The 13,942-nt window shown below is 48.7% G+C and overlaps 1 protein-coding gene across 4 annotated transcripts; it reads left to right on the top strand.

The window, feature by feature from the left end:
• Nucleotides 1–6,696: 6,696 nt before the first annotated feature.
• Gcnt3 (glucosaminyl (N-acetyl) transferase 3, mucin type) lies at nt 6,697–13,942 on the top strand. 4 transcript variants are annotated; one of them, XM_005393831.2, is made up of 4 exons: nt 6,697–6,806; nt 10,612–10,807; nt 11,342–11,374; nt 12,175–13,942. In XM_005393831.2, exons 3-4 carry the CDS (start codon nt 11,368–11,370, stop codon nt 13,527–13,529), a joined length of 1,362 nt encoding a protein of 453 aa, XP_005393888.1. In that variant the 5' UTR covers nt 6,697–6,806; nt 10,612–10,807; nt 11,342–11,367; the 3' UTR covers nt 13,530–13,942. The 4 variants fall into 4 exon arrangements, with proteins under 4 accessions (XP_005393888.1, XP_013374462.1, XP_005393886.1 ...); XM_013519008.1 differs by having other exon boundaries at nt 12,156–13,942; XM_005393829.2 differs by lacking the exon at nt 6,697–6,806 and adding an exon at nt 9,361–9,535.

The raw sequence follows: 13,942 nt of genomic DNA, 5'->3' as shown, positions 1-13,942 counted from the left end.
TCGACTCCCAGCCTGAGAGCCTCCCTGTGGCCTATCCCTCTGTCCCCGCTGCCAGTTTCCGCCAGTGACATCAGATCTGATTGTTTTTCTTTTAACAAAATAGTCTGATTTTGAAAGAAATTTATGAGCATTGCCTGCTGCCTGGAAAACCCCTAGCCTCTGAGTAGCACGTGTAGTTAAGATCACACTTAGACAAAATGCTCAGTAAATGGGCAAGGGAGTTCCTGCTGCACTGAAAAAGATTTTTATGTCCTACAGGTTAAATAGACAACCCTTATTAAAAAACACAGGTGAAATATTTTTGGAGAGATCTGTCTTGGAAAGCAGATGGCTGGATGGTGTTAAGAGCAGCATTAGTTTGTTAGAAACCTGCTACTGCCTTTGAACAGATGCTGCAGTTTCTGAAAAGGTGGGGAAAAAAAGACGAGTAGCCTATTTTTGCAGTATCTTATTCTCTGACACCCACTCAAGGGTTACCTAATAAAATAGGGCACAGCCCCTCAGCCTTTATACTAGTGACATTTTGGGCTGAGCACATGCTCTGGGGGGAGTCCGTAGGTAAACCGTAGGGTGCTTACCAGCGTCCTTGGCCCCCACCCACTAGATCCAGTAGATGCCCCATCCAGTCCAAAATGTTGACCAAAAATGTCTGCAGACAATGTCAAGTGTTACCCCCGCTGGAGACGTGATGATCTGGGAGATTTGAGTGTGCTATTTGTTATTAATTTAGAGCAGCCTTTACTTGAATGTGCTGCTGGTTATTAATTTAGGCCATAAACTCAGTAGAGTTGCATGTTAGCTCGCAGACCTTTGGGTTTTTGTGTTTTTTTTTTGGTATTTCTCCGGTACCGGGAACCGAACTCACGACCTTGCGCTTGCCAGGCAGGCGCTTTGCCACTGAGCTAAATCCCCAGCCCCTCACAGACCTTTGGTAGACATGAACAATATCTTCCCGGCAGAAGAGATCCCCCTGAAGTAAAGGTTTCACATCACCCTATAGGGGGCAGTGATGGCAAACCTTCTAGAGGCCAGCGCCCAAATTGCAACCCTAAACCCACTTATTTATTGCAAAGCGCCAACGCTGCCATTAAACCTGAATACTGAGGTTGTAGTTTAGAAAAAACAACTCATGCATTGACAGCTTTTGTCTTAAAAGAAAAACCCAGTGATAGAGCTTTCAGTGATACAGACAGCTTTTTATTGAAAGGTAAAGGTTTGCACTTGGCGTGCCTTTTGTGTGTGTGTGTATGTGTGTTTTTGAGACAGGGTCTCACTATGCAGTTCAGGTTGGCCTTGAGCTCGCTCTGTAGCCCAGACTGGCCTCAAACTCACAATGATCCTCCTGCCTCAGCCTCCCGAGTGCTGGGATTACAGGTGTGCACCATCACGCCCGGCTTGGTGTGCTTTCACAAAACTAATGTCATCTTTGCTGCCGTATTACGGATGCTGATAATTTGTCAAACCTTGGCCGGGGCGACTTGGCTCACACACTGACAGAGAGGGCTCTGCGTGCCTGCCGTGGCACTCAGGCCAGAGGTTCGCCACCCGTGCTATGGCACATTACTCAGTTATGTGTCTAGCCTGGGAACTTTAACCTTCCTTTACAAATGTCTGCAGATATCCATTTTCCCAGTTTCTTGGAAGCAGTCTTAGTGCCATACTGCTTCTTTTATTCATCGGTGAGAAGAGTGAATTTTTTTTTTTTTCCTCCAGTACCGGGAACCGAACTCACGACCTTGCACTTGCCAGGCAGGCGCTTTGCCGCTGAGCTAAATCCCCAGCCCCTAGAGTGGATTTTTGACATGCTCAGTGTATGTTTGTAGAAAGAATCATGATTTTAACATTCGGGAAACTTACATGAGTTTTACACGAGTGACTTTTCCTTTCTGGTCTGGTGTGATTTCAGGGTCACCAGTGTGGACCTAGGGTCTGAAGGCGCCTAGCTTTCAGCAATATGGCTCCCGAAGGTCCCCAACCCCGCCTTGGAGGTGCCGTCAGACTCTCCAGTCTCCCCCTGCCCTTGCGCTGTCACTGGGGAGCCCTCTCCGCTGGGCCCTCAGGGTCTTCCGCGGGGCTCCTCGCTCCCCGGCTCTTGCTGCTGCCTTCTGTCCCTGTCAGCTCTGCCTCTGGCCGGGGCCAGGGTCCCAGGACCCAGAAGGCCTGGGTGGGAAGAGCTGGCTTTTCAGGCTCAGGCTCCCCATTTCCACCCACTCAGGAAACAGATCCCGAAAAGCCAAAGGTGGGCAGAGGTCTCTGAGAGACAGGGCAGTGTTCTTAGAGACCAGGAGTCAGGTTGAACATGCCCTAGGCATGCCATCGGAACCGGCTTTGGGTGTAACCTGAACGCTGTCTGGTTCGCCGTTCATTTCCACGGCCACGTACAGAGCAGGAAGTGTTTCCGGGGACAGGCGAGGGGAACGGGGTGCCGGTGAATCTTGTGCCCGTCTGCAGCCCCCAGGGCCCCCGGCATGAGTGCACCCTGCTTTCACCTCTGCAGGCTGCGCCGGCCCGTTCTGGCGCCCGCTTGGCTGTGACCTTGTCTTTCCCTCAGACTCCTTTCCGAAGGCTGTGTGCATTTCACTGTCCTTTTACTTCCTCTAAGCGCTGGTCTCCGCCTTCACTGACGCTCCTGACTTCTTTCTCTGATTCTCCCACAGGGAGCCAACGCGTGTGTTAGGCTCTCAACTGCAGTTCTTTTGCTCCTCACGGGTGGTTGGATTAGCGTGCTCCAAGAGGCCGTTTATTTGTGTGTGATTGCACAGACTACAACAAACACTACCTGTTTTTTTCGGGGGAAGACAGGAACTTGATTAGAAGCCACAAGAGTATCTTATTCAAATAGCACCCGTGGTGGTGCTGTTTAAATGCGACCAAGATTAGAAGTTTCCTAATAGAGGTTGTAAAATCCTGTGTATTATACCAATTAAGATTGACTTGTTTGCTCTCTACTTTATGAACCGGATTATTATTTCAGCCACAAAAATCACGGGCCGTGTGTGATTTTCCAAAGCTTTATTTCAAAGCTATTGCTATTTGATTCTAGCATAATCATTACCTTTCCTATTTCATTCAGGATGTCAGTATGTATCCTAGAATGGATCTGAAGTTGAGGTGTAAAAAAACATCATAAAAACTGTCAAGAGAAAACGTGAGTGGATTTTGCTATGACGGCGGGGCAGTTTGAAGCGCAGGAGGAAAGGACCAACCACAGAAATAAATCCGACACTCCGGTGGTGCTCACCGAAGCAGAGGCCTTGTCCAGGTGTTCTTTACAGCAGAGCGGGGCGCTGAGCTCAGGGCGCTCCAGAGTGAGGGCGAGGATGCCCCAGCCAGGGGCGGGCACACCGGGCTGCAGGGGCTCCCTCCGCAGGGCAGCCTGGGTCCAGGCCCAGAGCCTGGTTTCCGGGAACCGAGGCACAGAGAGACACGGCTGAGTGCGCACGGACAAGGACAGGCACCGGCAAGGCCACGATGTCCGCTCTTTCCTTGCTGCTGGTCTGACCATCTTCTCTGGGCCCTTCAGGCCTGCCGCTTCCTCCAGGGTGTCCTCCCAGATTGCCTCTGCCCACAGGCGCCCCAGCACTTTTGCGCTGTTACTCCTTGCCCCGTGTCAACTGTGTCCCGGGCCCCCGGCTGGGACCCAGGAGCTAAGACAGCAGAAGCAGGAGCGGAGTGGGTGTCTCCCAAGGACAGGAGGAACTTGGGCTTCCTAGGGGCACCGCGACAGGGGCTCTGGGTCCCCACCGGGCCATGCAGATGCAGCTCCCGCAGGTCCCCGGGACGCCCATCCTGGGCAGCTCAGCACCGAGGAAGGCGGCCACTCGCTTTGAGGGTCTGTGACCTCACACTGTGGAAGCGTGGAGGGCGGGGACAGAGGTCGCACCAGCTCCTGCGGGCCCGGCAGGGCACAGATTCTTCCTGCGGCGGCCTGGCCCGAGGCCTCTGGCGTCTCATCCTGAAGCGTGGAAATGACCCCAGCCGGGGAGCTGGGGGTTCAGGGAGGGCGCCTTTGGGCTGGGGTCTGGGAGAGCAGGGACTTCCTCAGGGTGTGCAGAGCCGGGAGCACTTCAGCTTTTGTTTCTTAAAACCCAGAAAATAGAACTCTCTCTCTCTCTCTCGCCTTCCACCAGTAAAACACAGCCCAGCCCTGTTCACACAGATGTACACGAGAGGTGGAATAAGAAAAGTCACAGTCAACTTCCACAGTCCGAGACAGCACTATTCTGGTTTGCGTTTCCTAAGATACCTTTTTTTGGATTTTTGAGACTGGTTTCACCCTCTAGTTCAGGCTGGGCTTGAATTCACTATGTAGCCCAGGTGATCCTCCTGCCTCAGCCTCCTGAGTCCTGGGATTGCAGGAGGGCTCCACCACACCCCGTTCAAGATAATTTTAAAATAACCTTTATAAGATGATAAATGGCAAAACTGGTGAAACAAAAGAGGGAACTGAAAGCCAGCAGGAATCATACAGCCCAGGTACTGTGGCTAAAGCACCAGGGCATTACTCTGCCCAATTCTTCCTGAAACGTATTTGCAAGTAAGAAAAAAATGTGGTCATGGTGCTGTGGGGGTAGAGTTGGTAGTAGAAGGAGGAAGATTTGGTCCTTCTGTTCCTTACTCTGCAGCCGTAGACTGGCTTCTCTTTATTCCTCTGAAACAGGTGTCTTTTTGTTTTTCTTTTTTAATATCTATGATTCTAAATGTCTCTGAGTAGGAAATCGCTTCTGAATGAATCAGGAATTTGTGAATTGCACTTGTGTCAAAGACCTGAACGTCTAACAAAAGAAACTATTTCCCGTATAAATGAAAGACAGAAGTAGGCCGTCCAGCAGTAATGAAGAGGCTCCAGGATATTATTATCTTTCGGTTCATGGCTTCCAGTCTCAGTGTTGCCTCCTGGGTCCTATGTAGCTGCTGGAGTTCCAACCATTTCATCTATATTTATGGTAATGAAGAAATGAATGGCTTCGCTTCTTTCTTTTAAGAACTTTCCCTGGAAACTCCATATTATGCTGTCAGTTGTATTATTGCTTTATGATTTTTATATAGCCAAATCTCTTTCGTTTATAACTTTATGATCTGGGTATGGTATTAAATAGACCTTCCCAACTCAGGTATTCTAAAAAATAGTTTACACATTTTTTTCTGGAAATTTTAGGACTATCTTTTCTTTTTAGATTTAAATATAAAATGTATTTGTGTTTGTAGTATGAGGTAGGGATCTAGCCTTCTTTTTTCAAATGGCTACCCTAAGGGGACATTACCTCTTGTAGCCACTGGTCAAGATCCTTCCCTAAACAATTCCCTGGACGAGGTACCTGGACATATTCTTATTGTTTCCATTCTGAATGTTGCTTCCTAGCAACACAACAGGAGGCAACTTGGTGTCTTACTTCTAGAAATTTATTATTTTTTATTAGTACATGTTCGCCATACATAATGATCACATTGCCGGTCGTGGTGGCACACTCCTGTCACCTCAGCACTTGGGAGGCTGAGGCAGGAGGATCGTTGTGAGTTTGAGGCCAGGCTGGGCTACAAAGTGAGCTCAAGGCCAGCCTGAACTGCATAGCGAGACCCTGTCTCAAAAAGACAGGAAAAAAAAACCAACCCACCAACATAATGATCACGTTCATCATGGGGAATGTGTAACTGTACATACTGTACCTTAATTCTTTTTTATTCCCACTCCCCTCCCCTTCCTTCAACCCCCTTTCCCCTCCCCGGTTATAAAAGCTGTTTCCATTTTATTCCTTCATTTTTCTTTTTCTAACATCCCTGTTTCTCTTCCTTCCCTTCCCCCTCACTCAGCCCTTGTTCCCCTTCCCATTTGAACAACTTCTTTTTGCTCCAAACATCTTCCCTCCATTTTGTTCCTTATTTGCTGATCCCTTGAGTTTCTCATACAAGAGAAACAATGTGATAATAAACTTGTGTTTCTGATGCATTTTACTTAAGATTATGGTCTCAAGATGCGTTTATTTTCCTAAAAATGCCTCCAGTTTATCACCCTTCTTTACAGCACAGTAGTACTCCATTCTGTATAAATACCACATTTTCTCTATCCACTCATGTGTTGATGGGCATATGGGCTGTGTTCAAGATTTAGCTGTGACAAATTGCGCTGCCATAAACAAGCATAGGCAGGTATCCCTGTGGTACGGTGCCTCTAACCCTTTCGGGAAGGGGAACAGCTAGGTCAAATTTTAGTTTTTTGAGGAATCTCCATACTGCTTTCTATTGTGGTTGCGCCAGTCGACACTCCCACCGAAAAAGGAGAAGGTTCTTTTTTTCCTGAGTCCTCCTCAGCGTTTGTTACTGGTTGATTTTTTATGATAGCCGTTCCTTCGGGGGTGAGATGGAATCTCAGTGTTGTTTTAATTCTCCTCTCTCAAATGACCAGTGATGTTGAGCATATTTTCGTGTATTTACTTGCTGTTTACTACACCTCCGAATTCTCTCTCCTAGTGCCGTACTTCAGAGAGTGTTTGCTCAGTAAAATCGATCCCTTTAATACTGTTTGCAATTCAGTTAGCTTCAGCGCTGCGGATCACGAGTTTGTGTCCGCTGTGCTTTAGGGAGTCTCACTTTGTTGATTCCAGGAACCAAATTTCCAAGACTTCGATCCGAGGGCCCCCGGGGAGGGGGTGGGGCTCTGAGGTAGCCGCTCACTTAGGAAATGCTCACGGTGAATCTACTTCCTGCAGTGTCTTGTGCTAGCTGCTGTGAGGGAGGCACAGCGGGATCAGAACTGCTTCCTGTCCTCCCGGAGCTGGGAACACTTCAGTGAGGACGGCTCTGTTTGGGTGAGCTCGAGGCGCAGGGACCGGAACATCACGGCCCTGTCTGGGCCTCAGCTGTGGGGCGCAGGGAGAGGCGGGCAGCCCAGCCTTCGCAGAATGGGGTGCACCATCCATGGGGCAGGGGGAGGAAATGGGTAGGAAAGGGGGCTCCTGTGAGTAGCCTTCGAAACACGAGCAGAGAGAGGAGCAAGTTGGGAGACGGATGTTCCTTCTCAGTTTTGCCAGTTTCCTGTACTTCCACTGAGAAAGTGCTTCTTGAGTTCTGTGATTTTTGGTGTGGTTTTGTTTTCTCCTTTTTCTGTTTATCTTTATTAGTACATACTTGCAGCACGTAATGCTCACCTTCCTGTGGAGTTGGCACATGGACACATCTCCACTCCTTTTTCCGTCCCCCTCCCACCATCTCGATTCCCTTCCCATCTCTCTACTTCCGATGACCTAGTTCTTATTTTGCTCTTTATTGATAATTTGGGTGTCTTTTTTTGAGACATGGTCTCGCTCTGCAGTTCCGGCTGGCACTGAACTCACTTTGTAGCCCAGGCTGGCCTCAAACTAGAAGTGATCCTCTTGCTTCAGCCTCCCTAGTGCTGGGATTCCAGGCATGTGCCACCACGGCCGGCTCCAATTTGGGTTTCTTGAATAAGAGAAACCACATGATATCTAAGCTTGTGGGTCCAATTTATTTCACTTAACATTATGGTCTCAAGGGGCATCCATTTTCCTACAGATGACTCAGGTTTATCTTCCTTTATGGAGTAGCGCCCCACTGTGTGTAAGCGCCATATTTTCTTTATGCATTTATCTATTGATGGACGTAGAGGCTGCTTCCGAGATTTAGCTGTCATGAGTTGTGTGGCTGCAAGTGTGGGTATGCGCATTTCACTGTAATAGGATACATAACTTGGGAGATGCCTGGAGGGGAACAGCTGCGTCAAATGGATTTTCTAGTTTTAGTCTCTTTCCCCCCCGGGCCGGGGGTAGCGGTCCAGTAGAGCCCTGCAGGAACTTCGGGCGCAGACAGTGGGAGGAGGTCTAAGGAGGAACAGCAGGGTGCTGCTGAAGTGACAGCCACTCCCTCATGCACCTCATTTCACAGCCCTCACTTCACAGCAGTCGCTCACTCCGGGTCTGTTAACCACTTCTCTGTGACCAGAGATAATAAGCCCATATCCACCAAGAGCCCCGAGCTGGAGTTCAGAACACACCTTCGCGTCTCCTTCGGCACTTCAGTCTCCCTCAGACCCCAGTTCCAGCCTAAGCAGCAACGCGTTAACTTGGGTTTCTCATTTATCTCTTCTCACTTACTGCCTCTCTGTTCCTACTCTTTTCTCTAAAGGTCACAGGATGACCCCACTCACTAGTCATGGCACTTGATACCCACGGCCACCACTCGACAAGTGGCCTTTCTTGTTGTGGAAAGCCTTGGAATTCTGATGATACCTATGATTATAAGTGCTAAGAGGAAACAGAGATTGTCAGTGACCTTGGAGCTGACACACAGCAGAGTTAAATGCTACCATAATAAATAAGTAAGGTAGCCAATTTCAGTTTTAAAATGGTTAGATCCCTGAGGCCTGGGCCCTTCTCTGACCCTTTTTTGGGGACTGTAGAGTCCCCTGAGCTCCCCCGAGGTTAACACTAAACCCCAGTGGCTTCTCCCAAATGTACCCTGATGACCCTGGTTTTCCTCTTCTTCACAACTGATGCGTGTAGTCCTTCAAAGCTATTTGTCCAATAGACAGGCTAAACTCATGATGAGAAGGAAAGGATTTAGGGGTCTTGGGAGGAGTTTGCCATTTCAAAAACAGCATCATAGTAGTAGTCTGAGAGAAAACTCCCTTATACTTACTAGTATCTGGTTTAATGTTGGTTTTGCTTTGGATATTTGAGAGAGGTGAATGCCCATCTTTTTAGTATGTGGACCTCTAAATAGCTTCATGCAGTCCTGGGCTTTTGGAAAAATTTGCCCCGAGGATCATCTGGCTCTCTCTTTGGACCTCAGCAGTGGGCAAGGAACCCTAAAGAAGAGCCTCATGCTCCAGGTCTGGGTTTCTGCCTGGGATCCCACTCAGTGGGGGAATGGGCCCTTTCTCTCTCTTGCCAATGTCCCACCTTCACGTCAGGGCCATCATGGAATTAAGGGGTAGAACCTGCTGGTCACCTTTCCAAGTGCTTGCCTGACCTCAGCACACTGTATGAGCCTTGATCTTTCTGTTTTCATTTTCAGACATTCTCTTCTGTCTCTTCCACTTATTACTGGGAGGCTGACAGAAGACAGAGCCTGTGGAATGGGGTCAATAGAAGTAGGGGTGCTGATGACCTTCCGTGGCTGTCTTGTGTGACAGCACTGGAGACAGTGTAAACAATTCCCTCATCCAGAGGCAACTGTTAACTCTGACTAATCTCCATCATTACCTTCTGTCCTTAGATGAGGCCGATCCTCCACACTTGGCTAAATGATACTGAAGTCAGGCGCTGGGGAAAGACTGGCAGGCCAGGGGCGGGACTTCCTGTTGTGATTATCACCCACTTCCGGTTTCCTGAACATCTATTTCCGGTATCATGCGTGACCACATCGACTGCTGCCTACCTCACTAAAGCTGTTTAAGGTGGCCGCAATAGCTGGCAGATCGCAGTGTCTTGGTCTGTGTGGCAGTCTGTGAGGCCTGGGTACCTCCCCAGAGGTCCTACTTTCATCTTTTTGGGGCCCCTCAACACACATGTTAAATTAGGTAATGTCCCGTCGTAACCTTAATTCCTTCAGGCTCACTGGCGGCTGCTCCCAGCAGCTGGTACAGCCGAATAGTTCGACCCCGTCGCCTTCTCCCACCGTCTCAGTCATCTGCTTCATATGTAGTTACGTGCTTTGTGTGACGTCGCTGCAGATGTTGTAGGAAAGCCGCTCTTAGGAAGACAGTTGTGGGTGGGACAGGGAAGGCGGACCCTTTCTGAACTCTAGATTCTCAGACGTTTGTGAGGGAGATCTTTATACTCTGGACCCCTGTAAATGTCTTGTTTTCTCCCTTTCCCTTCTCTTCTTCCTGCCCACCCTCCACGTTGAGGAAGAGAAAAGAGAAAGCGTGGAAAGCGCTGGGCCCAACACCAGCCCTTCCCCAGAAAATGCCCTCTGAATACTTGTATCACCGAGGCTCCCCTTTCCTGCCTCTAGACAGACTTTAACCGTTCTACCGCAACCTCTACTGACCTGGAACGACACATTCTCGCTCCTTCCCTGCTCCTCCTCTCTCCCTAGGGAGTGAGCCCAGGAGCTCACACAGGCCAGACAAGCACTCTACCACTGAGTCACATCCTCAGCCCCCAGAGATTTTTAGCAATTTTTTTGGAAGCAATTTTCTTTGAAGAATGAATTCTGGCTTTCATTGATTTTTTTTTTTTTTTTAACCCCTAAAAAACAAAAGGAAAAACTCTTTAGGGTATTTTTAGTGCCTCTTTCTTGCGTTGCTAGAGAAACAGGAGGAGGAACTGGGTTACTCCCAAACAAATGGAGGCAGGGCACACCTGTTTGTTTCTGCGGTTCCTTGTTGGTTGGAGAGGGAAAGACTCCTAAATTCTTATCGGAGGAGCAACAGGTTCCTACGAATAGTTTTATGGCAGGAGATGATAGGTATGCACACTGGCTGTTGTGGCTGAAATGCTTGCTTGCTTTCAGATACTACCAGTGGCTTTTTCTCTGCCTCACTCTCCTCCCTGAGAATCTGCTCCTGAATGATGCATCTGAGCTTGCTTCCTTATCTGAGAGCGGGAAGCCTACAGGTGACAGAGATCCCTGCTGTTCTCTACCTTGCAGAGAATAAAGAGGAGCCTGAATCTGTTTCTTGGGTGTCTTGTGAGTGCCAGAAAATATATCTGGAAGCTTTAGAAGAAAGAAGGCCTTAGGATATGGTGTCTACGTTTCCTTCCATGGAACCCCACTGGTCTTTACTTGGAAACAGGATCATACCCTCACAAGAGATCTTCCTCAGGCTGAAAAGAAGGTGTTGAAGGTGAGAATGTTCTTTATTTTTAATTTTCCTCCTCTTAGATTCCCATAACTGTTATTACTAAGAGGATACAATTTTATGCTTAGAGACATAACAAGGGAAAAATAATCATTGCGATATGGACGTGTGACGTTTTGTTTTTCCCCCCGGTAGTATCTACTGGGTACCCTGTGTTACATTTAGAGAGTGGGTGTGGCTCAGTGGGACAAGCGTCAGGCTGTGGATGGGAAGACAGTGGGGGGAGTGGAGGGAAGTCCCACGTTTGCTTCTCATAATGTTTAGTATTCGGTAAGTTATTTGGCATCTGTTCTTCTGTTTAGAAAAGAGGCCCTGTAATACTGTATTTCAAGTTAATTGTGAAAGTTAACTGGAACTATGTAAAAAGAAGTATCTCTGCCCCGTCAGAAGTGCTCATGAAATACTGTACACACAGTTTTCTGTGCCAGTGTGGATATATATTTTAAATTTGATGAAGTATGTAAATGTTTAAAGTGTATTTTATGGATAATATCAACTTTGTACTTTTGTGTTTTTCAGGGCTGGGACTTGAATGCAGGGGTCACATGCAAGGTAGGAAATCACTCTACCACTAAGCTACATCCCCAGTCCCTTTTCAAATTTTATTTTGAGACAAGGTCTTGCTAAGTTGCCAAGGTCGGCCTTGGAACTTGAGGCCCTCTTGCCTTAGCCGCCCAAGTTGCTGAAATTGCAGGCATGCACCCTTGTGCCATTTGTGAAAGAGTTTTCCTAGACACCACATGTGACTACTGAATTATATATGTTGAAAGCATCTTAACATATAAATTGCCAAATAGAAGCAAGAAATGTATGTTTCCTTTTTAAAAATTTCTTACTTTTTTATGGCGCTAGGGACCTTTTGCATGTTAGACAAAAACTGTACCACTGAATCACACCCCTAGCCTGTACTTACGCTTTTAAAAAGACTTTAAGTTTCTAGAATTAGTGGTGAATTTCATCTTCAGACCCACTGAGATCTGGAGACTGCAGATAAGAGCTCTGTTCTAGGGTGGCAGGGGTTGGAGCAAGAGCAAGGAATGATGGGTGGGGATTTCCCCTAATTACACCTTAATGTCAGCAAGGGTTCAGCTGCTTTGCTGTCCGCTTCCTGATGTGGAGGTGGAGCCGGATCCTGATCCTGATCCAATGTGGTGGGTCAGCTAGTCCGCAGGGTCAGGTTGTAGAGCTCTAACAGGAAACCAGGTGTAAAAAATCTCCCAGGCAGGTCTTTGTTGAGCATGTTTGTGTAGAGAAGAAATACCTAGTTTGCTGTCAGTTTGGAGTTGAGCTTGACATTCCCGTGAATGCGCTCATGGTTAGTTTGTAACTGCAGGCATTTGGTTCCATCCAAGGAGCCTGTCCTCCTGCTCCCCGGTGTGCACTGGCCATGAAGATGATCCCATGGAAGAGATTCTGCCGGCATTATCACATGTGGGTTCTGGGCTTTTACATGGTGCTGGCCATTGTTGCTTTGAGACTTTCTCTCAGACTGAAGTGTGACTTTAATCAACTGTATTTGGACTCCAAGGAACTTCCCACTCAGTACTGTAGGAATATCGTGTACAGATCCCTGAAGTTGCCGGCAAAGAGGTCCATCAACTGTTCGGGGATCTCCAGAGGAGACCGGGAAGCAGTGACCCAGGCTGTCCTGAATAACCTGGAGGTCAAGAAGAAGCGGAAGCCTTTCTTGGACGCTGACTATGTCACTATGGCCGGAGACTGCGAAGACTTCAAGGCCAAAAGGAGGTTTGTGCAGTTCTCACTGAGCAAAGAAGAGTTAGACTTCCCTATCGCATACTCCATGGTGGTTCACGAGAAGATCGAAAACTTTGAGAGGCTGCTGCGAGCTGTGTATGCACCTCAGAACATATACTGCGTCCATGTGGACGAGAAGTCTCCAGAAACATTCAAAGAGGCGGTCAGGGCGATTGCTTCGTGCTTCCCAAATGTCTTCATAGCCAGCAAGCTAGTTCGAGTGGTTTATGCTTCCTGGTCCAGGGTGCAGGCCGACCTGAATTGCATGGAGGACCTACTGCAGAGCTCAGTGCCATGGAAATACCTGCTGAACACCTGCGGGACAGACTTTCCTATAAAGACCAATGCCGAGATGGTCCGGGCCCTTAAGATGTTGAACGGGAAAAACAGTATGGAGTCAGAAATACCAAGTGAATACAAAAAAACCCGCTGGAAGTATCACTATCTGGTGAAGGACACCTTGTACCTGACCAACAAGAAGAAGGACCCTCCCCCCAATAACGTAACCATGTTCACTGGCAATGCCTATATTGTGGCTTCTCGGGACTTCGTTCATCACGTCTTAAATAACCCCAAATCCCAACAACTGATTGAGTGGGCCAAAGACACCTACAGTCCCGACGAGCACCTCTGGGCCACCCTGCAGCGTGCCTCCTGGATGCCCGGCTCTTCTCCTTTGCACCCCAAGTACGACATCTCGGACATGACCTCCATCGCCAGGCTGGTCAAGTGGCAGGAACACGAGGGAGACGTCAGCCGGGGGGCTCCTTACGGACGTTGCTCCGGAATCCACCAGCGCGCCATCTGTGTTTATGGGGCTGGGGACCTGCACTGGATGCTGCAGAACCATCATCTGCTGGCCAACAAGTTTGACCCGAAGGTGGACGATAATGTTCTCCAGTGCTTAGAGGAGTACCTCCGGCACAAGGCCATCTACGGGGTTGGGCTGTGAGGCACGCTGCAGAGTGCTGCCCAGGGAGGCGGGTGTGCAGACACGCCAGAGCCTGGGTGTGGGGGACCAGGGCTCTGGACTCCGTGGCACCCCTAGAAGAAGGGGGCTGCAGATGTGGGTAAGTAGCTCTGCTGCCTGGCAACGTGCTGCCCTGCAGCAGCTGGACGTTGCCCCACCCCTCTCTTCATAGTTCCTGCGCTGACTTCCTCAGGGGGAATGAGGGCAGTTGCTGTTTGAGAGAGTGAAGGAGGCAGAGGGCTCCGGGCTTCAGCTGAATGTCTGCTGTCAGGTTTTCAGCTCCGCGGAGCTATGTTCCTGATAATTCTAGCCTTGGTAATGGCGGAGGCTTTAAAGGAAAGAAAGAGCCTTCACTTTGCTGCTGTTAACTTAAAAATAAATAGCTTCTGTTCAAA

The sequence above is a fragment of the Chinchilla lanigera genome, unplaced genomic scaffold, assembly GCF_000276665.1.
Source record: "Chinchilla lanigera isolate Chin_1 unplaced genomic scaffold, ChiLan1.0 scaffold00049, whole genome shotgun sequence".
In the NCBI taxonomy this organism is placed as follows: Eukaryota; Metazoa; Chordata; class Mammalia; order Rodentia; family Chinchillidae; genus Chinchilla; species Chinchilla lanigera.
The sequence above is the reverse complement of the archived record's forward strand: the minus strand, read 5'-3'. Positions and strand labels throughout refer to the sequence as shown.